The 27717-nt window shown below is 45.8% G+C and overlaps 1 protein-coding gene across 2 annotated transcripts in view; it reads left to right on the top strand.

The window, feature by feature from the left end:
* Window positions 1-27717, top strand: part of Prkcb (protein kinase C beta) — a 324942-nt gene that overhangs the window by 110469 nt on the left and 186756 nt on the right. For both annotated transcript variants that reach the window (XM_060366899.1, XM_060366900.1), the window contains exon 3: window positions 21557-21639. In XM_060366899.1, coding sequence (XP_060222882.1) covers window positions 21557-21639 — 83 coding nt within the window. The remainder of the gene's footprint in view (window positions 1-21556; window positions 21640-27717) is intronic.

Here is a 27717-nt window from a genome sequence, read left to right as displayed (position 1 = left end):
AGAGAGCCTTCAGGGCTTTGTGGTTCCCTTGTCTGCCATCTTTATTTCCCATGGGCCATGGGTCTTGACTGCCTGGATATGAACCCACCACTTGCTAATGTGAACTCGTGGACATACTCTTTCCCTGTGCCCAATTTTCCTCTTCTGTGTAATAAATGGAATACATAACCTATCACACAGACAGAGAGAGGGTTGTAGGTGCCAATATAGAGGAGATATTTATGACACTATGACACCTACCACCTGCTCCAATGATGCTTATTATATCATTATTATGATATTATTGTAATCTAAATCTCTCTGTTTCTGAGGAACAGGGTCTTGCCTTGCCTACCTCTAAATTCCTCACTGTAGGGGTGGGGGTGGGGGTTCAAATTCACACTTTTTGAGAACCTGGAAAGGAGATGGAACCAGATAGGCATGGGGTTGGGTGATCACTCGTTTGTTATATTCCCATTTGTCTCACATTCACTGAGCGCCTACCAAGTGCCACTCTGCAGATGGGAAGGAGCCAGAGAAAATTCCCTTTTATGCCCCACAGTCTCAGCTATAACTGTTCTGTTACCAGGTGAGAATATGGGCCATTGTTGATAAAATGTTCAGTCCTTTTAAAGGATGCCAGAGACCTGCATTTTCTTTTTTATTTTTAAACAAACTACAAACTCCCCCACCTTAAGCTGGCAAAGCTTTTGTGTTGTTTTAGAGCCCAGCATGAACTAAGCCCAAGATCCAATTGGCAGCCCCTGCTGTAAGGCCTCCTCCAACAGCTCTGGGAGGAGGGCTGGCTGCTCTGCCAGCAAGAGCGGCTGGTCCGCTTCAAGGTCACTGGTGTGGAGAGGGCCTCCTCCCACTCCTGCTTGGAGGTTCTTGTGGCTTTTTCTGCCCACAGAGCAGATGCTGCTGGGCTGCCAGGACTAGCGGGAGTTTGAATTCGAACATTCCCTCTCATCCTCCCTTTCTTCCTTGGCAGCCTTGGCTGGGTTCCCGGCCCCCAGAGGGAGGATTTAGACAGAAGAGGAGTAGCTTCCGCACAGACTGGGGAAGGGGGAGTGGCCTTAGGGTGAGTGGTGGCCAAGTGGGGAAGGGGAAGCGGCCTATGAAGCTGGAGAATTAATTATCCTCTTTGCCTGACTCTTTTCGAGGTGGGGAGCAGTTTAAAAGCCTGTGTGGGAAGAACGTGATGGTTGAGAAATGGAGTTTAGGACGCCGTCGGAAATGCTTCCTAATAGCGAGCTGGCTTTGGGAAGTGAGTGGTGTACAGAGCAGAGGGTCCTTGGGTTTGGCTGCAGTCTCGAGGATGCTTGCTTTGGCACTGTAGTCATTTGTGTAAGGGAGGCATGTGTTCTCAGGAACACCCCAACTCCCACTTCTCCACTCTCAGGGCTCATTTCTGCTCTAGGCCTTTGTGAGGCAGTGTCCCCCCAAGAGGGATGTGTTGTGACGGTCTCAGAGACTCTGGGATATAAAGTCACATCCGACTGTTAGCCTTTCACCAACTGTCTGATGGTGGACAGGTCTTTCTGCTTCGATTGTCGAGATCCCGTGAGAAACAATCCCCTTTTGTGTAGCTGCAAAGAAAGTTTCTCTAAGGGATGAGAGACGCTTACACAAGCTTGGGATTGCAAGCTCATGCTGCGGCCTCTCGGGGTTAGCAGGTGGAGGAAGAAACAGGTGCCCATGTACCCAGAACGGAGGAAGGAGGACAGCCGGCAAGACTGTGGTCTCCAGGGCTGCACTGCTTCCTCGTAGCAGCCTTATGGGGAAGCGGAGGAGGAGGAAGAAGAAGGAATGTCAGGCTTTCTGCTTCTCCTCAGTTGCCTGTTGATGGCACCCACTAGTTTAAGACCAACTGAAAACCTGAAAGCTGGGGGCTGCATGATTGAGGAGGCTGGCTTCCTGGAACTTTGATTACGGCACTAAAATAGTGAGTGGATCTGCACGCTGACCTTCAGTCTCCCGACCTTTAAAGGGGAGAGTGACAAGGCAGGCCATCCTGAAACGTGACTGTATGGCTAATGCACTCACACAGGGAAAGCCTGGTAGTGCGGTCACCGCTCAATAAATTCCATCTGAGTGTAGAGTCTCAGACCATCCCTACCCATAAATGAACCTGAACCAGAGAGACTAATCTGCCCCTATCCCACTCCCTGCAGTTAGAGCACCAGCAGACAGAGCTGGGAGGCATGGGACCGGAGCTTCCTCCTTCATGGAGAGTGTAAGGTGAAGAATAGTTACGAGCAAAGATTCTGGAACCAGATAGCCTGGGCTTCAATCCTGCCACTTCCTGTCAAGTTACTTCATTTCTCATGCTCCATCTTCTCATTCTTAGCTCCCGAGCTTGTGAGGATTAAAATGAGTTATCTAGGCAAAGAACAGTGTGAGGCACATAGTAGCAATCAGTAGACATCATGTGTTGTTGCTGTCTCGTTATTTCTTTCACCACCTTTGCCATCAGTACTGTCACCATCGTTATCACCGTCATCATCACCTTCAGCATTCTCACCCTCACCATCACAGCCACCACCACCGCCACCACCACCACCACTGTCCAGCTCCAAGCATGGATGACCTATTGTCAACACAGAGATCTTCTGTGGACAGGGTCTATCCCACCAATGTTCTCTGGAGCTCCATTGATCATGCCGCTATCTTCTCGTCCTCCCACAGACATGATATTTCAGGGAGTGATTGATGGGTGTGTGTGTGTGTGTGAAGGGTGGGCTTGTGCCTGACTCCGGGGACAGAATGCTTTGTTATGCAGAATAGCTCGCCTGTCATCCCACTATGGGTCCCTTTCTTGAAAAGTTCCAGGCTATTTTTGAGCCCTCATTGCTCACATGTTCCTTTCTACATCATGTCAATGCCAGCACAGGAAAAAAAAAAAAAAAATTGGAACCTCTTGGCAGAGTATAAAGCAAAGGAGATTTCAAAGTGCATGGAGGATGAGTGTTGCTGGAACGCCAGGGTATTAAGACGTGACAAGAATGCCGAGTGCAGAGATTGTAGGCAGTATGGGTGTTTGTATTTAGACATGGCTGGTTTCTTGGGAAGTCGGTGGGGGTGCCTGAGGTTAATGTTAGCGGGTAAGGACCACCCCTGGCTGTAGAAATCAATATTCTGAAAGATCAGAAAAGAATGAGGGAGAGAAAAGGGCAGTTGCCCAGGGGATATCTCGGACCCCGAAGCAGGGGAACGCATACACCTGAAGATAGAGGGGCAATGCCATACAGTTCAGGGGCTTTGAGGCCTCACATGCCATGCACGGTCAGTCACTGAACTGGGGTGATACAGACATGGAAGACTGAAGTGCTGGGCCCTCGGCTTCCGTGCTCTTTTCTGAAGGGGTGAGTGACTGAGAGCTGAGTTCAAATCCGTTCTCTGCCTCCTGGTCCTCTGATTTTGGCTGAATGACTGGCTTCCTTTAGAGCCTTGTGCCTTTATTGGAGAAGAACCATTTCCACCCTCACATGCTTTTGCCATGCCTGGGCATCAGGGCATTATGGGACTTGAATGGTGCTTGACAACCGCCTCTGCTGTGTTAAGATCTCACAGTAGTCCCTCAGGTGGGATAAACAGGAGCACTTGATAAACAAGTCACACACAAAGAGACTAAGGCACAGGCCCACAGCTACTCAGGAGGTTCTGTTGGCACTGGACTGCAGTTTGGGTTCTTTGACTATCCTCTGATGCCGGCGATAGGCAATAGTGATGTCTCAGTCAGCTTTCCAGGGCTGTGGCAAACACCTGAAGAAACCGGTTTATGAGAGGAAAAGGTTGATTTGGCTCACAAGTTTAAAGATTTAGTCAATCGCTTTGGGCCTTTGGCAGCTCATCATGATGGAGAGTCTGGCGGGGCTGAGCAGCCTACCTTATGGCTGAGAAGGGAGAGAGAAAGAAAGGGCAGAGTCTTAGAAGCTCCTTCAGGGACCCAGTGACCTAAAAGGCCCTTTCTCTCGAGGCTTTACAGCCTTTCAGTAGTGCCTGTGTAGGGACCAGTCCTGTAGCATACAGGCCCTTGTATGTGTGTGTGTGGGGGGGGGGGGGGGGATAGCCCATGTCCAAATTGTAGCAAGTGGCAAGGCTCAACCAGAACTGGGAGTCTTCTCACTTAGCATATGCTCAGGTTACAGAAGTCTTAGCCTCTGTCTTTGATTAACATGTATGACCTGTCCATGTGTCTGATGGGCACTGATGAGTCCTTATCTATTTCACTGTCAGTTTTATCATTATCAGCAGTTGCAGTTGTCACAGTTGGGTGTGGTCCTGACCGCAATAGTCAAAATGGGATCACATCACCCAAAATTCATATTGGGGTTTGGTTTCAGCCCTCGAGAACAGTCTAGATCATCTCTTTGGTCTTTGTCTGCCTTCCTCTGAGAACAGACACTGTGCTAGTTGCTGTTTGCTTCGTGCTTCCGCTAGGAATCACCATTCTCCACGCTTTGACGCCAAGGATCTTATCTCTAAGACTCTGCCGCTGCTGTTGGCCCTGAAAGAGCAGGGAGGTGGGAGCAGGAGAACTAAGGGCAGGAGGAGAGTTTGTGGTATTTTCCCTCTCACCTCCCTCTGTCCCTGGCCTCTCTTCTCAAGAACCAATGCTGCTGTGTGTTCTCCCTCCAAGCCTCCAGGTATCACTGGACTCAGTAAACCTTTAGCTCTTGGAGTGTAACATTTTCCCACAGTTCATAGTGTTTTTAATTGTTTATCGAACGTGTTTTCTGATGAGACCGCATTGAACGTAATGGCTTATTAAAAGATAAAGTACTGGGGGCTGGGGTGATGGCTCAGCGGGTAAAGGACCTGGTGTGCAAACATGAGGACCTGTGTTTGGATCCCTAGCATGTATGTACAATCTGGCCACGTTGGTACATGCTTGTAATCCCAGTGCTTAGATGTGGGGCAAGCAGGGGTCAGACAGGCAGTTCCCGGGGTTCTCTCACCACTCAGTCTAGCTGAAATGTTGAGCTTTAGGATCAGGAAGAGAACCTGTCTCAAAAATAAAGCTGATATGGGAAGGCACTGGACCGAGCTTTTACACATTCACGCACGAGCACACACACACACATGCAAGGTCATAGTACACACATGTGAATGCAAAAATAACATTGAATTGCTTTTTTTTTTTTTTTTAAAAAAAGGACAACTTTGAAAAAAAAAAACAGTGATGTTTTCTTATAAGGATAAACATAGGCTTAACCCAGGACAGAGTTTCACTGCTAAGGCTTACCCCAAAGTGTGTGAAGTTACACACTCTCACACAGCTCTTACACGTGAGCATCCATGACAGCTTTACTCGTGATGAAGAATTTGGAAATGTGCAAAGTTGGGAAAAAACAAAACAAAACAAAACCCAGCATACCTGTTGAGTGATGAATGGCTACCTGGGATTCAGAATAGCCATGACCAGAATACTGCTCAGCTATAGAAATTAGCTGTTGCTGCAGAGAAGTGTTCGCCTCTCAGAAACATTAGTCTGACTTAAAGATGGCAGAGGCAAAGTGCAGCACGCGATGCAGATCCATTAGCTGACACAGCAGAAAGTAGGTTGGCAGTTGCCAAGAGCTGGGCTTGGGAAGATGGGACTTAGGGGACATTGTTGAGTTATACCTGTGCTCTCGGTTCTGAGTGTAGCGGTGCTACACCTACCCAAAACGCATGAATCTCTGTATTTAACATTACGGTGCCTTTCCACATATGAGCGTATACCTCATGAAGATCAAACTACTAGGGATACTTAACATTATAAAAAAAAATAAAGTCATAACCAGAGACAACAAGCCCCAGCAACATTTCACATCATTTTCTTTCATGCTTTTTTTTCTTGACTGTCCTGGTTAGGGTGCTGTTGTTGTTTTTACCAACTTGACACAGGCTGGCATCACCTGGGAAGAGGGAACCTCAACTGGGAAAATGGCTCCATCAAGGCCTGTAGGCAAGCTTGTGGAGCGTTTTCCTGATTAATTATTGACGTGGGAGGGCCCTGGTGACTGTGGGCAGGACCATCCCCTGGGCAGCTGGTCCTGGGCTGTATGAGAAAGCATGCTGGGCAAGCCAGGGAAAGAAGCCAGCAAGCACTGGTCTTCTGTGATGCTGCTTCATCCCCTGCCTCCAAGTTCCTGCTCTGTTTGAGTTCTTACCTTGGCTTCCCTCAGTGGCTGTGTAAGCCAAGCATTCCTTTTCCTCCCAGAGCTGCTTTCAGTCACGGTCTTTATCATAGCAATAGAAACACGCTAAGGCATCTAATTCCCATCCCCACCAAAAAGCCCAATTTTTTTTAAATTTAGTTTTTGTTTTGTTTTTAGAGATAGGATCTCACTATGAACCCCTGGTTGGTTTGAAACTCAGTTTGTAGTTTGGGCCACCGGCAAACTTGAAAGGACCCTCCTGCCTCTGCCCCCCCATATACTGGATTCAGGTGTTGCATACCACACCTGGAAAAACTGGCTAATCTAAATAAAAAAGGGAAGGAATAAGTACAAAAGAAAACTAATGGATTGTCTTCCATGGCAGAATTTTTTTTTTTTATTCTAACTTTATTTTGGAGCAGAATACATTACAAAGAAATGAACTATGTAGCATGGCTGTACTGACTAGTTTTGTGTGTCAACTTGACACAAGCTAGAGTCATCAGAGAGAAACAAGCCTCAACTGAGGAAATGCCTCCATGAGATCCAGCTGTAAGGCATTTTCTCAATTAGGGATCAGTGGGGGAGGGCCCAGCCGATGGTGGGTGATGCATCCCTGGGCTGGTGGTTCTGGGTTCTATAAGAAAGCAGGCTGAGCAAGCCAGTAAGCAGTACCACTCAGTGACCTCTGTATCAGCTCCAGGTTCTTTCCTGTCCTGACTTCCCTTGGTGAAGCTGAACAAAGGCTTTTCAGCTTTCTGTGGTGTTTTATCACGGCCCTAAGAGCCCTGACTAAGACAATGGCCAAGGGAAAACACAAGCAGAGAGGTGGAGGAGGATGGCTCATGGCTACTGGCTTCAACTCTCAGCCAGCTCACAGCCAATTAAATATTGTTGAGTTTCTCCTATGTACCAGAGTATCAGTGGCGATAAAAAGAAATATTCTTCTCCTTTAATAGGGGCAAAAAGCCTGGACAGGAAAGAGGAGGAGGCAGAAGGTGATGATAATGATGATGATGATGACGACAACAACAACCATGATCACAACAAAAGCCACAACAAGAGCTAATATTCATGGTGAACTTATGCCAGTTTGGTTGCCAAATCTAATCCTTTTGACTCTCTGAATAGTCACTCTTCATTTCCACTTTACTTTAAAGACAATAAAGTATGTTAGTGGTGATAGGTCAAATGGAAACATTACAAAACAGTAAGCAGGTTAAACAGAGATTAGCATGTCAGAGAGGACTCCCCGAGGAGTTGATGTTCAGTGTGAGATTCTTAGAAGGTCCTTCACTTAAGAGAGAGCCTTGGGAATTCCACTGAGGAAGGGGTAGGAGAGCTGAAGAGGAGCCACAGAAGCAGGACCAGGCCTCCCCAGGAGGCCCACTTCTATTCAGTCAGAATGTTGAATTGTTAGAGATGTCTATAAGAGAGGAGGCCCTGGCCACGGGAGTTTGCAATACATTTGGAAACAATTATTTGAGGATGCTCTTGAAAGAACATCTTACATCAACATGAGGACAGAGCAGGCATCTTCCTGTTGGTTAGGGTTCAACCTAAGTGGACTGTAGTTGCCTAAAGGAATAACTGGGAAGAAACAGGGCTGCCCAAACACACAGAGCCCAGGATCAGAAAGCAGCTCTGGGGATGTGAATGGTAAGAGTGGTCACATGGCCTTTGTGCGGTGATATTAGTGGGATGAATCAGCTCCAGCTGTTCCCACCCCTGGGTCTCTCAGCCACAAATCAAATTTCAGAGAGTTTGAGTCACAGAAAATTGAAATGTTGAGTTGTGTGAAAAGAGAAAACTGGGTATGTTGATTGACGCCCTTAGAAGAACTGCATATAATGGGTGAAGAAGGGTGACTTCCCAAAGGGAAATCATCATTCTCGTTCACAAAGGAAGGAGTGCATGCTGGGTAGGAAGGCCAGTGGAAGCCCTCTGTGGTCTCTGTGGCCTGGGTGTCGATATGGGGTTTTGTTTGTTTTCGTATTTACTTGGCAATGTTACCTTAGCCACCGGCCTTATACTCTGGACTACTGTTTCACCTGCAGCTCAGTAAGCTTTCTCCATCTGCTTTCAAAAAGGGCTTGGGACTGACATGGATTTATCTCCTGGCTCCAAACCACATAACTCTGCCGAAAAACCTGATGGATGTGACTCATTTTCTTGTCAAGAAAGGGCATGACCTTGGGGCCATGTGTCTTTTCCTTCACCAATGAGGGCAGGGTGTTGATGGCAGCAGAAGGTGGATGTGCTAATCCAACAGGGCCTTGCTGAAAAGAAGCCCAAATACCAGGCACCCATGAGTATGAGGCACCTGTCAAATCGTGAGTCCCCCGACACTTCCTCTCACCCGAGCAAATTCCTGTGTACGGTTGTCTTCTGCAAGGGGTGCGATGCTCAGAAGAATTCTGGAGATGATGGGAGGCTGTATAACACCTTCCTTCGGTTCCTCATCATGGGCTGAGCCAAATGCTGGTAGCAATGCTGATCCATGGGAACACACAAAGTGCTGAGGAAACAGCGGTCTCTGCTGCTTGCCCTCCAGTTTCCCACCTTTGGTTGATAGAGTCCTTTGTGTCTGTCCCTCTCCCTCTCCCTCTCCCTCTCCCTCTCCCTCTCCCTCTCCCTCTCCCTCTCCCTCTCCCTCTCCCTCTCCCTCTCCCTCTCCCTCTCCCTCTCCCTCTCCCTCTCCCTCTCCCTCTCCCTCTCCCTCTCCCTCTCCCTCTCCCTCTCCCTCTCCCTCTCCCTTTTTCCCTCTCCCTCTCCCTCTCCCTTTTTCCCTCTTCCTCTCTCCCTCTCCCTCTCTCCCTCTCCCTCTCTCCCTCTCCCTCTCTCCTTCCCTTCCCTTCCCTTCCCTCTCTCCTTCCCTTTCCTTCCCTTCCCTTCCCTCCCCTCCCCTCCCCAGCCCTTCCCTCCCCTTCCCTTTCCTCCCCTCCCCTCCCCTCCCCTCCCCTCTCCTCTCCTCTTCTCTCATCTTCTCTTCTCTCTCTCTCTCTCTCTGTATGGATTGGCATATTTGTGTATGTACTTTATTTGGGTTCGTATGTCCACCACCATTCTTCACTCCAATCCCTTCCAACACAAGATAGGAGAAAACAGGTTAGTGAGGAAAGCGGGGGGGGGGGGACACTGAGGTCTTTTTAGACTGCTTCCAGCAGATTAGTGGTATTGATTTTCTTGGGGCAAGTCCAATCTTCATTTTGTTAGGATATGTCCAATTTCTTCCTTTCATCTCTTTTCTCATGACCACTTGGCAAACCAGCAACAGCAGGAGCAGGAACCGGTAGGAGGAATAGCCCCCTCCCTTGGGGGCTCTGGGTTTTGTTTTTTTTTTTTTTAAATACCCTCTTTAGAATCCCCAGAATTAAACTACCTTCAGCTGGCAGAAGCATGCCTCTGCCAAAGCACACACAAGGCAAATAATCTGCTGCTATGGACAGTCTGAAGCAGCCCCAAATCCCATACCTGGGATTAAAATAAAAACATGTTTACATAACATAACTGTGTTTTTTAAGACACCCAAATTCTCACTACAACTCTACAGCTTATTTTTTTTAAATAGGCTTATTTTATTTTATGTGTGTGAGCATTTCGTCTTCATGTATGTATGTGTAGCCCGAGTATGCCCACGAAGGTCAGAAGTGAACACCAGATCCCCTGGAACTGGCATTACAGATGGTTGTGAGCTTCCATGTGCATTCTGGGAACTGAACCCAAGTCCTCTGTAAGAATAACAGGTGCTCTTAACCCCTGAGCTATCTCTCTAGGCCTTCTCCAATTTACTTTTGAGACAATGTCCCTCACTGAACCCAAAGTTCTTCGCTTTAGTTGGATTAGCTAACAAACAAACCTTAGGAGTCCTCCTGTCGCTGCTCTCCTAGCACTGAGGTAAACACCACCATACTCAACATTTTAACATGGGTTCTGAGGATTGAGCTCAAGCGGGTTACTGACTGAGCCATTTTCTCAGCCCCCAAATGGTGCTGCTGCTGCTGGTGCTGGTGTATGGATTTGATAATAAATAGGGCAGATAGACATGGTCTTCCTTACCAGCTGAGGAACTTGACTAGGAATTACTCTTCTTCATAATTCCAGCAGAAGTCCTGGAACTGATTCTCATCAAGAGGCTTGAGTGACTTGCTCATCTCTGAATCCGCACTTTGTCCTAGGTCCTGTATCCATTCTTGGAGCCAGAGGAGGAGGGCAGCCTCTGATAACACACACAAACTATGGGTCAAGGAGGAGTGGGGCATGGATGCTGGTCAGACAGAAACAAAAGATGTCTATCACATTTTGATTTGACTTCTCATGGTCCGAGGGCACAATGGCTGATGAGCAAAGGCGTGCTGATGTTCCTCTTAGGCAGGGGTATTCTATGCTGATGCCCCTGTCTTCGAGGCATGAACAAGAAAGAGAAAACACGGTCAAGAACAGGCTCCAAGTGTTGGTACCCTGCTCCTCTCAGGGGTCTTTCTCCTCCAGAGTTTACTTTTAAGAACTCTTAAAAGTGCTTAGTTTTGATAAGCTTAGTGCTCATAACTCCTTAGTGCTTGGTTTTGATAAGAGATTTGCTGTCTCCGTTCCTTACCAAGGAAGTAATCCTTGACATTTTAGGAATTCCTTCTGTGTCTGGGTAGCCCATCCATGTGATGGGGTAAGGTGCAGCTGCGGAAACAGAACGGGGCTGTTGTCTCCGAGGGGGAACAGGCTCCGAATGTGCTCACTTGGGGAAAAGCAGGTGGTGGAAGCATGTGCCGAGGCGTGATGCTCAACTTTCCAACTACGTCTGAATCGCTTAGGGAGCTTCCTCGATGCACCAGCACCTGCCCTCACCTCCTCACCAGTTCCACTAAATCAGAATCTTTGGGACCGAACGTTTTTATATAGGCAGCTCCCCAGGTGATTAGCGTGTGAAGCCAGGCTGAAAACCAGGCAATGATTTCCTACAGTTAAGAAATCAGGGATACAGATTAAAAAAAGAAGAAGGAAATAGAAATATAATCTTATCAACAAACATACTTCTCCCAGGTATAGCTGAGGACTAGTTTCAGGAATGCCCTTGAATTTCACATATAGGCCGGTAGTTAGGACTCATTTGCAAAATGGCTTAGTGTTGGCGTGTAACCCACCCCATCCTCCTGAATGCTTTAGACATCTCTAGATTACTTTTGCCTAATGCAATGGAAATCGTATGCAGATAGTTGTTCTAGTGCTTTATTTAGGGAATAATGGCAGGAAACAAGTTTGCACAAGTTCAGGACAGATGCAGCCTTTTCCTCCCAAATATTTTTGATGGAATCGTCAGATATAGAACCCTGCATATGGGTTGTACACATATAGACCTACATATGGACTTACATATGCAGAGGATGTTTCTACAAAGATCCAGAGTTTATCTAAGGATTGTATAAGGAGCCGGAATGAAGAGTTTCCTCCGGAAATGAAGCAAAACGATCATTTTTGAATTGGCAGTGTTCGAATTTTTTGAGCCCCACGCACGGTGCGCTCGTTTCAAAGAAATGCTCACTGCGTATGGAGAAGTCGCCAGACAGGGCTTCGAGCAACCTCTGAACTTACGTGGCCTGTCAGTGTGGGGGCAGCCTCCTGCCCGCACACATTCACACACAGCATCTAATCGTCCCCAGCCTCAACTGCATCCTCTTGAGTCAGCTGTGATGCTTGCTTTCTGAGCATGAAGGTAACCACATGAGCCAACTTGTTGAATCATTCATCATCCAACCATTCATTCATTCATTCCTTCATTCAGACTTGTATGATCCAGATACTCCTCTTCACAGCCACGTGTGACATAGATGGTCTTCTCCCTATCCTATGCTTGGACAGGTATATTTGTTCCAGCTACATACATGCCTGAGGTGGAGATGCTTGAGGTAGAATAAGCAGCTAAGGCGGAGTCTGTAAGCTGACAGCATGCAAACACATTAATCCTAATGTATTCGCTTCCATAAAGCTCAGCAAAAATCCTCTCAGGCATCTGCATTGCATGAACCAAGCAGTGTCCTTTAGAAAGTGTCCTGTATCCTTCAGTTCAGCCCAGCCTAGCCACACCCCAGGCTGCCTTCACTCAGCCAGAAGTCTGGCCTTTGCAAACATCTAAGCTTACAACTCTTACATCGAAGTAAGTAAGATGAGCAAACCATCACCAGCCCCGCTGGGATGCTGAGCAAATTGTCTTTGGTTAACGTGCTGTTTCTGATCCAGTCTGGCCTGCAGGCTGCTGCCTCAAGGATAGGCTCATCTGCCATCTATTTCATTTGTAGACTGCAGGGGTAGGCTGCTTACTGTTGATATGTCGATGGTATATTGATAGATATATAAAATATACATAATAGGGAATGTGTATAACCCGTAATAACAAGCAGCTGTCCTTGGCCTGGCAGAAACGTGAGGCAACAGAGAGGTAAAAGAGCTAGGCTGGACAGTAGTACTACCATGGATGGGAGCCTGGCTAAATCCTTGTACATTATTCCTGAGGCTGTTTCCATCCACTAAGACTTGTGCAGTGACAGATATACCTTACACTGGGATCAGCCCAATACAAGAGCTTCTATACCCCTGAGCTGTTAAGCACTGGAAATGTAGCTAGTACTTATATAATTGCCTTGGATTTGTATAGCCCCCCCGTAGTTAGTTGCTGCCACGTTGGACATCACAGATTTAGACGACAGGCAGCCAGCGGATGGTCAGGGGGCAGGAAAGTGATACCAAGGCTGGGTCATCAGAGGGTGAGTGTTCTGCAAGTGCGTGGGCTGCGTGGAGTGGGAGGAAGTGTGTGGGAATGTTATTGACAACACTTGACCTTTCTTAGGCAGTGACTGTGACAACACTGAGTCAAGATGAACCCAGCTAACCCTCATAGCAACTTTGGTATATGATTGTTGGACAATAATTTTGTACCCCAGGCTGCTGAGGCAGAGCAATGTCAATGGACATCTTCAAGGTCACAAAGCTGCTAAGTCGTGGAACCTGGTCCGAGCCTGTACTCTGAAACGCTCCCCACACCCGCCGTCCCTGCTTCTGAAAGAAAGGAAACGATTCTCTCTTAAGAGTGTGTTTTATTCTGTCCCCCTGCTGCTTCACATTCACACATGACATCTCATTTGGATTTCTTGACAATTATGTGGCACTGCAGCCCTATCTCTTCTACAGTTATGGAAACCTTGGCTCACAGAGATGAGATATCAAGGCAGGCTGATGAAGCTCTGGGGAGCCCAGCCGAGGCTTTATTACCAAGCCTCAGCCTCTGAGTTACTGAGGGCAGCTAAGGTGGAGCCGGTGGGAAATGTGCAGGAGGATCTGGTGTAAAGGATGTTGCAAAGGAAGAATCAGTGGGGTTCAGTGAGTGACTGAATGGCGGGGGTGAGCAAAGCGGGGGAGGATTTCTTCTGGAACAGGGAGATGAATGACAAACAGGAATGTGCCTGCACCGTACCAGCGGGGTGTGTGGGCTCCAAAGGAGCACAGACCGAGTTCCCAATACAAGTGTGGCCAACCGCTAGCTGAATAACCTTGAGCAAATGACCAGTGAGTATCAGCCTTCCTGGGGAGAGAATGGAGATTCTTCTTTTCAGGGCTGCCATCGGGCCCAGATTCAGATTAAGACTCAGGTTTCACTGACGCATATGTGAGAAGCAGACTCTCTGTCTTCGTTTCTCCTTCCCTCCCTTCCTCCCACTCCCAGATAGACACACACCTTGCTACGTAGCCCTGGCTGGCCTCAAACTAGAAATTCTCCTGCTTCAGCCTTCCGGGCATTAGAATTCTAGGTATATTACCATCAGTGCCACTGAGGCCACGTATTGGATGAACATGGGCCAGTCTGTTCCACTTCAGCTCTGGGGAAGAAAGAACCCCGCTTCATCTTGGGCTCTAGGGTTCATCTCTGACCTAGGAGAAATGGGCATTTTCCCCCCCGACAAAATTAAGATCCTCCGGCAGAGTAAAACCTGTGGGCTGACAGCTGCAAGCCAGATGTCCCCTCCAACCACGCCCTCGTGTTCATGTTTGAGCTTCTCGGTGGTATTACAAGAGCAGGTGCTAATATTACTTCCATTTTGGAAAAGGGAATTGAGGCTCAGAGAGGTACAAAAAACATGTTTTAGCCTTCACCTTATGGTCAGCCAATTGGAGGTTCAAGCAGAGATCCACTTGGTTCCTGAGATGTGGTCGGTGTCCTCTGCCATTGCTAGACTCCGCACTTGAGGGCTGGCAGGCTTGAGACATCCTGAGAGAGGGAAGAGCCTAGGAAAGTACCCAGGGTTTCCCTACTTCTCCAACACTAGCTGCAGCTAGTGTTGGGAACATGGATGGAAACCCAGGCATGCTAATTTTATAACATGGACTCAGTGAGGGCTGGATGGAAGAGAAAGGTCAAAGTCAAAAAATATAAAATCGGCGCCCTCTGTGCTCTCCTGTATATTGAATGCATTGTGGTGCTTAGAACTGGGCATTAAGAGTGGAATGGAATTGCAGTCTTGACACTCTCCTGGGACTGTTACCTCACAGAGGTCCTTGGAAGTGTCTCTGCTTTAGCTATCTGTTGCTTATAGTGTCAATCACGTGTTTCTAATTCTTAGCTAGTATATTAGTTTCCTGAAGCCAGTGTAACAAATGCAAAGAAATACAGGTGCCTAAAATGGCATGAAGCAAGTGCCTTTGCTCTAGAGAGCAAAGCCTAAAAATGGACTTGTTAAGACTAAAGTCAAGGTGTCAGCTGGTTGCCTTCCTCATGGGAGACTGGAGGGGACACTCTGTTCCTTGCTGCTTCCAACTGCTGTGGGCCACCCACATTCCTCGGTCACGTTCCTTCCCACAAGCACACAGCACCAATGTCTGCCTCCACCGTCACAGCTCATTCTCTGACTGACCCATTCCACCTCCCTCATAAAAGGACTCCTGTGGTTCCACTGAGCCCACTCCAATAAGTCAGCTTCTTTTCCCTTTGCCAGGTCCTTAGATCAACCATATCTGCAAAGGCCATTTTTCCCAGTAAGGTAACAGTCACCGCTCCCCAGGGTTGGGACATAGGCATCTTACTGTGAAGCCTCGATGGCCTTTCATGTGCAAGGGAAGTGTGGAGATGGGTGGAGCTTGAGACCCTGTCTCACTGCTCCCTGAAGCTGAGTTGCAATGTTTACGTCCTATATGTATACGGCCTACCTTTCCCCTGGCAGTCTTATCACGCACCTAGCCCAAAGGCATTTGTGTTTGGGACCTCACTGAATAATCTATACAAGTCTCTAGACTGGGTTGAGGGGTACTAGACTGTAGGCTTTCCAACTCCGGACAGCGAGGAGTAATTAAACTCAGCGTGAAGCATGTAGGAATTCTTGGCTTCCTCCAGCTACCTGTGTGGAAGTGGAACCTGGCTCATTCAGCAGTTCTGAAAATGCCTCCTCTTTAAGAAAAGCTAGTCTGCCCCTGAATTTGCCAAACAGAAATGAGGGGGTGTTTATTTGTATCACAAAGCAATTTAGTTTGTTTCTTAAAATAGGCATCCCCAGTCCTCTTTAAAAGCGTGTTTTAGTTAATGGGGAATTTGATTTGCGCAGCTTTGAAGAAAGAAACCACTTAACGGAGTTACCTGCATGGAAACTCTTCAGCTTCCAAGGTCTGTCCCCAACAGTTGGGGAAAGGACAGGCCATTTGAGTCACCTGGATTATTATAATCTTAGGGCTGGATTATTTATGTTTGTGCTAACTGAAAGGCTGCCCAAAGAGACCTTACCCATGGTGGAATGCGGAAGAACCACTCAGGAGCCATCCCTTCCTTGATGTAGTTATACTTTCTTCTCTTCCTGCGGCTCTTTTCTTTTTCTTTCAGGATCCAGACCTTCATTTACTGACTGTCAGTTATGTGTTAGTACTAGGAAATTGCAGCACACACTAGGAAACTTCTAGATGATGCGCTCTTTATTCCAGATGCCCCCACAGAATAGATAAAGGTGAAGAAAGCCCTGACTCAGACTTTGGAAGTTTCGAAAAAGGGTTCTGGAGCAAAATTACTACTTGAAAATGGAAGAAACTTTCCTAATTCGTTCTGGGTCAAGGAAGAACTTTAGACCTTAATGATGGACCACTTAGAAGCTTAATAATGACACTAAATGTAAAACATAAACACAGCCAAAACTGTACTTAAAAGAATAGTTTTGAGACTGGAAAAAATTTTCAATTTTTAATGAAGAAGAATGGGAATAAATTAACTGCATGGTCCGTCCAAACAGTATCTCAAGCTGTGCGTGACAGGAGCTGGTATTTATTGGTTATTTGAGGTTTAGATGGCACAGTTCTGAGGGTGGACAAGGCCTCCACGATATGGGAACTGCTTCTCTCACTGCTATCTTTCAAAGAGGAAACAGAGCCCGGGAGACCAGATAATTTTTCCATACACTCTAGTTTCAAATGATAAACAGGAGCCCCAAAGCCAGCCACCGGCGTCCAGAACTCCTGTGTGTAAACAGTAGCACAGATGCAGGGAAAGCAGAAGCAGTTTTAGTGGAGAAAAGCCTGGCAGAACTGATGACCACGGTCTTCTTCGTGGTGGTAGGGTACCAACGCAGAAAATGCAGCAAACAAAGAAAAACAGAGAAAGCTGGGCCTGGTGGCACAGGCTGTCATCCCAGCTGCTCAGGACATTAAAGCAGGAAGATGACAAGTTCAAGGCCTGGCCAGGCAGCATAGTGAAAAACTGTCTCAAAATAAAAAGGTGCTGGGGCCATGTTTCAGTCGAGAAGCTGCTTCCTGCATAAGCATGAGGGCTTGAGTTCAGATCGCTAACACCCATGAGAGAGCAGGGCATGGTTGACCATATCTGGAACCACAGCACCAGAGGCAGGTGGTGCCTAGAGCATGGTAGCCCCTAGCCTAGCAGAATCAGTGAGTTACACGCTCAGTGAGAGACCCTGTCTTAAAAGTTAACTGACTACCCGACTAACCAAACAACCAACCAATTAGCTAACCAACTAACTCACTAAGGTGGAGAGCCACTGAGGAAGATACTCAGCATTGACTGCTGCTCTCCACAAGCCTGTGAGTGCATGTGCACCACACACAGCACACACACGCATGCATGCAAGCACGCACACACCGGAACACACATGAACAGACACACCACAAACACATAAAAAGGTAGCTAGATTCAATGTACGGTAGTCATCTAGCATGCAAGCGGCCCTGTGTTTCATCCTATTACTAAAAACAACGACGACAAGAAACATTGCAAATAAAATGATGGACAACAAAGGCAAGCCTGTGGGGAAAATATGAATACTCCTAACAATATGGCTTGAGAGACTGACACGAGGGTTAACGTCAAGCCATAGAGGATGCTACATTGTAAACACGTGGGCAATTTCTAAGGAGAACACAAACTAAAAGTCATCCTGAGGAGTCATGAAGAGCGACTTTGGAGGTTGTAAGGAACTCCTAGGAGACGGGACGGAGAGGTGATACTGGCTGGAGAGGACCGCTATCAGCCTTTTATTTCCTGGTGTTCTGACAGTCCTAGATGCAGAAATCCGATAAGGTCGGGGAAGGAGCACATATGTGAGAAAGCAGAAAAGAAAAATATGATTGCTTGGGATAATACAATTTTCTAGCTAGGGTTCTGAAGGCAACTAAAACCCCACATCAACGATTATGAGTTTTAAAAGGCTACAAAATCCTCACTGTGGGATTACATTACTCTCCTTTATGTAAACAGCAACTAGTTGGAAAACACAAGGGAAAAAAGCGCATTAGAACAGGGGCCCCTCAGACAGTCCACTGTAAGAGCCACATGGGGACAACATGGAGAGGATGAAAGGCTCTCTGGGAGATGGGAAGCAAGATTTTAAACAAGGCTGCAATCAATTCTTGGAGTTCAACGTGTGTAAAAGTGTCAATTATCTTGAATTTTAATTTTGAAAATGTAAGGCCAGTTCAATGAAAGCTCCAATTATTTTATTTTATTTTTGGAGGACGGGGATTGACTTAACGTTACTCTAATACAATCCCCATTGGTATTTTCAAAACCTTGATAAACTGCTTCTGAACTTCACTTGGAAGTATAAATCCACAGCAATAGCTAAGAATATGCTGAAAAAAAAATAATGAGGGCGGACTCAAGGGGCTGGGGCACAGCAGGCTATAAAGCCCCTGTAATTACCCCCTCCCCCAATGCCTTCCCCATTCACCACAGATCAGGGGACAAAGCTAAAAAGGCCTGAAGACAGGCTCAGCATTTGTAATCATTGAACAGTTAATAAACTTGGCATTGGAAATCCAGGCAGAAGGAGAGAATTATTCAATCAGGGCTGCTGGGACAACAGGGTACCTATGGGACAGGGAGGTTAGAGTCCCAGTGATGACTAGATTGCAAATAAAAAACAATTACAGATGGATTAAAGAGCTTAAAGTAGAAATGGCATCAAATGCAGGTTTTAAAATATCCTCCCATGTGTGGCTTGGGAGATGGAGTCCCCAGTTGGCTGTCTGTCCGAGCGAAGATGCAATGCTTTCTTTATATGAGTTTCCCTTACACGGTTTTGAAAGCTGTACTTTGATTTTTTTAAAAATCTTATTCTATCCTTGATTGTTCGGTTTTGGTTTTGTTAATATTTCTAGTGTTTGGGTCTTACACGTGCTGGGGAGAGTGCTCTGCCGCTGAGTGGCATCCCAATCTTAATTCTTTTCATTTATTTATTTATTTTTATTTTATGTGCATTGGTGCTTTGCCTGCTTGTATGTTTATAGGTTTCAGATCTTGGAGTTACACAGTTGTGAGCTGCCATGTGGGTGCTGGGAATTGAACCCGGGTCCTCTGGAAGAGCAGTTAGCGCTCTTAACCGCTGAGCCATCTCTCCAGCCCCCAATCTTAATTCTCATACCAATGCATTATCATAGTATGTGTGTATGTTGTATGTGTGTTTTTGTGTTGCGTGTATGTGTGTGTTTGTGGTGTGTGTGTGTGTGTGTGTGTGTGTGTGTGTGAACCATAGCATCCGTCTGAAGGTCAGAGGACAAATCTCAGAGCTTCATTCTCTCCTACTGGGGTTGCTGGGATTAAGCTGAGATTGTCAGGCTCATCCATCAAGTGCTTGTTCCTGCTGAGCCATCTCACCAGCCATCCCCATCTGAATTGTTAACACGCTTAAATGAGTCTCACATGCATTCACCAGTGTGCACACTCTCCCCGGGCACACATTCAAGCCTGTGGTCCCTCCCTCATGTCTGGTGTTTTGTAACTTCGCCTCTCTCTGTCTGTATCAGTCTCTGTCTTAAAATTGTATTTTACGGAAGAAGGAAACATGTATAAAAGAAGACAGATTGGCATTAAATCCTCACGTGTCCGCCAGGACGGCTTAATGATGAGTCATAATGATCAAATTTCTTTTTTCTTTCCTCTTCTTTTTTTTTTCAATCTATCATCCTCCTAAGCATACCGAATTACTTTGAGGTGAATTATTGTATCCATAAAGCTTTTAGGTTGTAGCCCTCAAAGATAAAGCCACTGTTATAATAACCACCATGCCACTGTCGTACCAAGGGTATTTGTTCTCCAGTATGAATAAGAATAGTTGCCTAACATCATAAAGGCCAAGCGAATAGATCTATTTTCCTGAGCGTCTTGGTGGATTTTTAGTATTGCCAGTTTATTCAAATTAGGACTCAGATGACACAGGCATAATGCCTGTACTCAATATGTTTCTTACATTCCTTTGGATGCAAGTTGCTCCTCTTACTTTCTCCTTATCTTTTTTTTACCTTGTTTCTTACTTGTTGGAGACTCCATGTTGGATTTTCTGTGCAGCTGCTGGTGTTCTGGGGACTCCCAAGAGGGGTTAGTGACTGCCTCCAGGCAACTCAACCTAACAGGCTCCTGACATTTGTACTCTCCGTGAGTCTGTAGTAGAACCCCTAAGACTCTCCCACGACAAACGTTCACAGACGCTGTGCACTCAGTAACTACTGATGACAGGTCCACACAATCACATCTCTGTGAGGAGCTTGACATTGTCTGCTCTGTTGAACATGTGCTTTAGAAAAGCTCTGAGCTGGTCCCTAATGCAGTCCATCCCCTAGGAGGCCGGGAGTCTAGAGGATGTAGAAGACCTGGGAAACAAAACAGCAAAATGTCTGTTTCGTTATGTATATACTTACTGGCTGCCCCTTTCTCAAACTGCTGTAACCCTCAGATGGTGAAGCCATATCGAGGACGCATTGAACTCCCAGTGTTTCAAATGTACGTTTCTGTGCATTCGGTTGCAAACTGCAAGCAGTGTTGTAGCCTCATTGTCCTCCTTCCACCTTCACACTCCCTCCTCCTTTCCCCTCCCCCTTCTCTCACACTCCCCCGTTTTCCTTCACCTCCTCATTCCGTTCCTTCCCTTCCTCCTCATCGTTCCTCTCCTCCCTCTCCACCTCTTTCCTCTGCCCTCCCTTTCATCTCCCCCCTTCCTCTTCCTGCTGCTCCCTCCTCCTCTTCATCCCAGAGTTTCCAAAAGGCTAGGCCGGCTCTCCTCCCCGAGCGCCACCCCCAGCCTGTAGCCTGTTTCTTCTACTCCTACACGGACTTGACACTGATCTAGTGAGAGGAGCACGCCTCTGCCATTCTTGCTCACTGATCCTCCACACCCTTCCTGTTCTAATCATCCCTCCAGGCAGGAGTCTAATGCTTACAGACACATATTTCTTATGCATTATGGACCTAAATATCATCAAAGTACTTCATCTGGTACTTGATCTAAACAAACAAACCAACAAACAAAACCCCCCAAAAAACAGCACCCTATTTCCAAACCAACCAAAGACTGGTCACTCTTAAGTAATCTTCAAGAGGCTGTAACTGGGGGTATATGTGTGCTTAGCACACTAGCTAAATTAAAGTAAATTTTCTTGTGTGTACAAGTGTGTGTGGTAAGTATGTGTGTATGCTTGGTTGGTATATGTGTGAGTGCAGATGGGGGCAGGTAGAGGTGAGTGCGTGCATGTGTGTGTATGTGCGTGTATGTGTGCGCTTACATGTGGAAGCTCAGCTGCTCTCCACCTTCTTTACTGAGGCAGGGTCTCTGTCTCTGGATCTGGAGCTAGCCAGTTCCAGCTGGTCTAGCTAGAAAGACTCTGGAGATGTCCTGTCTCTGCCTCGTGTGGCCTGCTGGGGTTCAAGGGGCCACCTTGCAGGCCAAGTGAGGTCTGCAGATCAAACAGCAGTTTTCACAATTATGGCCAAGTACTTTATCCACTAAGCTCTCTTCCAACTCCTTTACTTCACTTGGACATCTAATGCCTGTGCAAGATGACATGTCAGTGGGCCCAACAGAGGGCATGAGATATGAGCTGATGTTATTTTGCATGATCTCTTTACATGGAGCAACTTAATGGCTTTTTCCTCTTTTTTTCCTCCCCTGTTCTTTCTTTTGCAGTCTGCTGCTTTGTTGTCCACAAGCGCTGCCATGAATTTGTCACATTCTCCTGCCCTGGTGCGGACAAGGGTCCAGCCTCTGATGTGAGTATCCGGCAGTGGACTGTGAACCTTCCTGGTTCACAGTCACTTTGATAGGTTTGCTTTCAGTGGGGGGAAAGTGAAGAGGAAGTGTGGCCGGGCAGGAAACCACAGGCTATGATCTTGCTTAGGGACTTTACCTTGGCAGTGGGGCCTAGAGCTCAATGGATGAGGCCCACTCATTAGTGTTCTCCTAAGAGGGAAGCTTTTCTATACATTCTCTAGTCCTTTGCTGGGAGGTCTTAGCATCAGGGTCCCTGGATCAGAAGAATAGGGCTTGATCCTGCTGTTATTCATTCTAAAGTATTAATTGGGTGCAGCAGAACACACTGTAACCCTACATTCAGAAAGCTGGGAGTTGTGAGTTACATGTAGGCCTGGGCTACTCTGTGGGATCCTGTTTCAAAAACCAAACCAAACAAACAACCACAGAATGACTATTGCCGATGGGACAGGAGATGTTTGTAGGTAAGACAGATGAGTATTTTTCTTTGACTCGTTCTGTATTTCAGTATGGACTGAGACATTTAGTGATAATTTTGTACTTGTGGTCTGAATATAAAAATTCCTATCTAAGGAGAGTTATTTAGGTTAAGTAAAGATACATTGAATTAAAGACAATAGTAAGTCAATGACAAGATGAGTGATATGAGAATAAGGCAAAACGTTTGGTTTAAATGCGTTTGGAATTTGGGGTATTTGTTGGTTTTTCTACCCAACAGCAATTCTTAGCTGTAACCTCCTTCCTTCCTCTGACAGAGGCCACCACTAATTCTAGGTGGTGGAAATGCCTGATACTTGTACGGTAAGTCAAAAATGTCTCAATGAAACTCTTGGCAGTCTCCTTCTCCACCTCTTGGCTCAGTATTTCTGTGTTTGATTTATTTTTAGGAAGATTTTTCTATTATGAGAACACGATGGCTGTGGCCCCTTCCTTTTCTCTTTAATCGGCACAGCCACTCCAGTGACCATAGACTGCAGTGGCCAGAAGGATGGGCTATGCCGATTGGCAAGCTCTGATCACGTGCTGTGATGGCCTGAATGTTTCGTTTCTTCCCAAATTCATGTTGAAATTCTAACCCTCAAGTGATGGTAATAGAGGCAAGACTTTTAAGAAGTGATCAGCTCATGAATGATGAGCCTCCGGGAATGGATGGCTTCTACGCCTCTAGTAAGAGGACTAGACAGATGCTTCATCTCCTCCATCATGTGAGGTATACCAAGACAATAGCAATGCAAGTAGAAATGGGCTCTCACCAGACACTGGGTTTGCCATTCCCTGGACCTTGGACTTCTTGGCTTCTAAAACCATGAGAAATAAATTTTTGTGATTTAAAAGTCACTTGTTTTAGTTTGGTAGCCCAAAGAGACTCACATAGAAAGTTTTGCACCAAGAATGGTTCTAGATGAATAGAATTTCAGACTCTGGGATTTCTGGAATCAAGGCAGGATTCAGATGCTTGAAAGGATTCTCAAAATCAGCATCAGTGCATGGTGTCTTCCTGATGGCCCAGATCCTGTCACTCAGTGGTGGCAGTTAGAGCGGTCCATTCACAATTACTTGCAAAGACTCATCTGCAAACAGGTGGAGTCTTCTCTCCAAGACATTGTCCACTGAGAGCCTAGAAACCTTGACTCTTCAGGAAGAAATTCTTCCACACAGAAACACTAATGGTTTTGCTTTAGCTTCCTCTGCCTCTGATCCAGTAAACCAAGACAGGAGTAATAGATACTGCTGGATTAAGAAGGGGATCCATCCTATTGGAGGGGAAAGGAAAAGCCTGCCTCTTAGGGCACTGCCAAGACTTGTGGTTCAGGCCTATAGAAAATTCTAGTAGCCTAACCTAGACAGGATTACATGGCCTAGACCCTTCAGGAATGAAGGTTTAGATCACTGTATCTAGAACCACTATCAGCTGAGGTATTTGATTGACAGCAGAGGGAAAGAGGGATGAGTAGGAGAGAGTTACAAGCAAGCACTACCTATAACCTTGCAACCAGCTCTAGAAAGGAAGACTGTAGTTATCATGTGTAATTTGTTATGAATACATTTTATGTATAAATGCACCTCTACTGAACAAGTACCCATTTTCTTTCTCCGCTTAGTCTTTTGTCATGTAATATTGGATGTATTGACTACATGTCAGTACTTAAATTGTTAATATTTACATCTTACTACTTAAATACAGAGTATTTAAGAGAAGAATAGTCAAGTCTCAAGGACCTTACCTCACTCTCCAGGGAAGACACGAGCATGTTTGTAGTTAATTCAGATCTAATGGTATCAAGTGGAATTATGGTTTTATTGTTATTTATTTTGAAATCAATTAAAATACAAAGAGGTAGATACCAAGTTCAGAAAGGATGGGCTTACAATAGTTGAATTTTCAAGTACCAGCTTGCCTGGTTAAGGGATGCCCCAAGAGCAGGTAAAACAATTTCTAAATGAGTCTTTGAGGAGATTTCCAGAAGAGCTTAGTGTTCAGGTCATCAGTGTGGATGGGCAGCACTTAGTCTGTTGAAGACCCAGGCACAAGGTGAATTTGATCTGTTTAAACCAGGACATCTATATTTCTTCTGCCCCTCAAGATCAAAGCTCTCAGGCCTGAGACCTTCAGATTTGGTTCAGGATGGGTTGTTCTGTTTCTCCAGCCTTTGAACGTGGCTGTGATAGAAAGGTGCTACTGGCCCTCTTCATTCTCCAGTTTATAGATGACAGATCATGGGATATCTCATCCTACATCATCATGTAAGCCGAATTAAACAACCAATCTACATATTTATAGCTACTTCTCTCCTCTTGGCTCTGTTTATCTGGAGAACCCTAATGCACGTATGTACCCCTGAGATGAGACTTTGTATGCTCATCCCGTGGTTGAAGAGTGGGGATAGAGGACCTCTTAGAGAAACCCTAGGAAAGCAGTATTGTGCGTTGCTTAAAACTGTGGACTGTAGACTAGAATGTTGATTCAGCCCTCCTAGACAAAAACTCATATAACCTTGGGATGGTCATCTTAAATATCTTAAAATCTTCTGCTAAGAAATGGGTAAAATGATAGCCATTACCTTATAGTATTGCTATGAGTGTCAAATGCATAATTATCTATTAAAAAAAACCCTAAAACAGTGTTTGGTACAAATCTTTATATAGATGATAATGATAATGGTGATAATGATGACGACAATGGTGAGAATGACAATGACAATGATGACAGCAAGATGACTACTCCAGTGTATGTGGGTGGGAAGCAAGAACAGACCAAGCAAGTCTAGAGAATGAGCAGGCTTTCTGTTGACCATCTGGCAGTCTTTCCCTCAGAGTGTGAAAGCCTCAGAGATAAGCAGAAGGAGCAACCCTTCTCTGTATGAATGGAGGAATGCAGCCATTCCCTGCTTTAGGCATGGGGAGAGCAGAAACTGCTCCCTACAGCCTCCATGCATAGGATTTGGCAGCCTGACTGCAATGACTTTCTAGATGCTATTCTGAGAAGGTCTGTTGGCAGCAAGAATAATGAATTGGTCCAGACTCCTGAACTGGCTTGACTCGGTTCATTGACCTTTTTCTGCCTGTGGTTGGAGGCATGATTAAAGACCTGGACACACCTGCTTGTCCACCTGGATAGGCTGTCTTTGGCTGCTTCTGGTGCTCACACAGGTCTAGAGGGGTGCCCTTTCCTCTTCTGTGACCTTGAAATACCAAGTATTCAACAAGCTTATGAAGCAGTAATGCGTGGTTTTGTCTAGGGAAAAGAATGTGCAAGGCTCCATCCTGCGCTCTCTGCTGTTCCAAGCACCACCTAAGCTGGGCTATATTCTGGACATCGTTATAGGCTTACACTTGTGTGACATTTCTCTACAGATGCAATCACATCTTTATGAGGGGACTTTCTGAGCTAACCACCGTGCCAGTGAACCTAGCTACTGATATTCAATAGCAATGAGACTAGATAATATACTAGGCCTTCATTACTGGAAGGCCTTAAAACATGGAAGAGTTCATGAATGGTGTCTCTCCTCTTCCATGGGCCTCTCACTCTCCTTCTTTTCCTAATATTACAGTTTTTTTAATTGATTTTTTAATTAAAAAATTTCTTTTTCGAGACAGAGTTTCTCCATGTAGCCATGGCCGTCCTAGACTCACTTTGTAAACCAGGCTGGCCTCAAACTCACAGAGATCCTCCTGTCTCTGCCTTCTGAGTGCTGGGGTTACAGGCGTGTGCTACCTCACCCAGCTATTTTCAATTTTTATAAAGGCATTTTGATCATATTCTTGTCCCTCCCTAAATTCTTCCCAGATTCTAACCACCAAACTGCATTTTCTTCCCCCCCTCAAAGGAAAAACAAACAAAAAAAGAAACCAAACAAGTTGACGACAATGTCTCTTTCTCATTCTTAGTCTCATCAGGTTGAAAACTATCACTCTTCCATCTGGAGCCTCTTAGAGTTAATTCCCTGGAGCTGCCATAGCTTTGCTTTGAGGCAGTGTTGGATTACAAAGCACCCTGAATATGCACCAGGCTCACTGTCTCCAAAGTCTTAGAACAAGAAAGGGAGAAAATATCATTGAAGGATGGGACTAGCGTGAGTCTGGTGAGCTATTCGCCCTGGGGTCCCTACCTGTGCTTGTGGGTATCCGGTGGCTTGACTGGTGGCTAGACACTTCAGGATGAGCCCACTCATGTGCCTGGCAGTGACAAGGTTGCTGGTCCAGGTTCCTTGGTTTTCCTTCGTGTGTCCTCACCCTTTGTTCTCTGGCTAGTTTTGGTTTGTTCCTATGGTTGTTTCAGGGTTTCAGGAACACTGAGGGCATTAAAAGTCTGTTATATTTGATTATGTCCCACCAAACAAAGATCATCCCATGCTCAAGGCCAGGCTCGAGTGGTAAAAAAACAGACTTGACTGTGTCATTATCCTGCAGCACTTCCTCTGTACCCGGGGAGCCACTGTAGGCCAGAACTCTGGAGGCTATCAAGTTTTGTTGTGTTTAAAAAAGGGGTAGATGCCCTCAATGAAAGAATGCCTGGCACCCATTCCCTGTCCCAGGTCCCCAGCTGATGTGGCCCTTGCTAGCTACGAATAAGTCGTGTGATAGTCCATTGATCACAATAGTGGTAGCTAAGAATCTATACTTGGGAATCAGAAATATCTGAATTTGGGGCCTGACTCTACCTCATTAGGGAAATTTGGGTATATCCTCTTACTTTTCTGTGTTTTAGTTTCTTTACATAAAACAGGCTATTAGAACTAACCACATAGGCTTATAGACATACTTTTTAAACATATTGAATATGGAAAAGGACCAAGAGAGACAAATGGGTTAACAGCAAAAGCATTACAAAGCCCTTGCTCGAAAGTTCTTCACAGAGTGTGTGGTGAGCCCTGGGATACAATAGCTGAGGAGCTTTCTTTCTACAACGCCCATTCTACTCTGGGAATCCTCCAGATTCCCTGGTCAAGAACTATCATCCCAATATAATTACATTTCCATTTCCATCTTCATTATTTTATATAAAAGCTCAGATTCTGTGATGCAATGCTGAGAATTCGGTCTTTGCAGCCAGGAAGCACCGGTGTCAGATTCTGACTCTGCCACTTATTGCCCCTGTGACCTTGGGAAAATAATTCAATTTCTATAACGTTTAGTTCAGGTTTTTAAAGTAGGGAAGATAATATCTAAATCCTAAGGGATAGGTGTCACAGTACTCAATAAGAAAATTGCTTGGACCACATCTAAGATAGGCTCAGGCCCAAAGCAACACTCAATAAATGCTTTAGAAATTATTATTAATATTTAGAGGTGTCTCTACTGCTCAAGAATGAATGCAGGCTACCCTCTGACCTGCCAAAAAATAATGGCTAATAAAAATAGCACTAAGTATCGAACTGGGGCCCTGAGCCAGGCAGTTCAGAAGTGGAAAAGTATTCCCTAGATGGTTTGTCAATATTTTATGTTCTCAGAAGTAGCTTGTGATTTGAAAATGATGAAATCTAACCCTTTTGCCCTAAAGATGACAATTCTAGTAATCCTTGCTGAGGGGTTATTTAAGGATAGGTATATCTATTTAGCTAGGATGACATTCA

Source organism: Meriones unguiculatus, chromosome 14 (genome assembly GCF_030254825.1).
Source record: "Meriones unguiculatus strain TT.TT164.6M chromosome 14, Bangor_MerUng_6.1, whole genome shotgun sequence".
NCBI lineage: Eukaryota > Metazoa > Chordata > Mammalia > Rodentia > Muridae > Meriones > Meriones unguiculatus.
The sequence above is the reverse complement of the archived record's forward strand: the minus strand, read 5'-3'. Positions and strand labels throughout refer to the sequence as shown.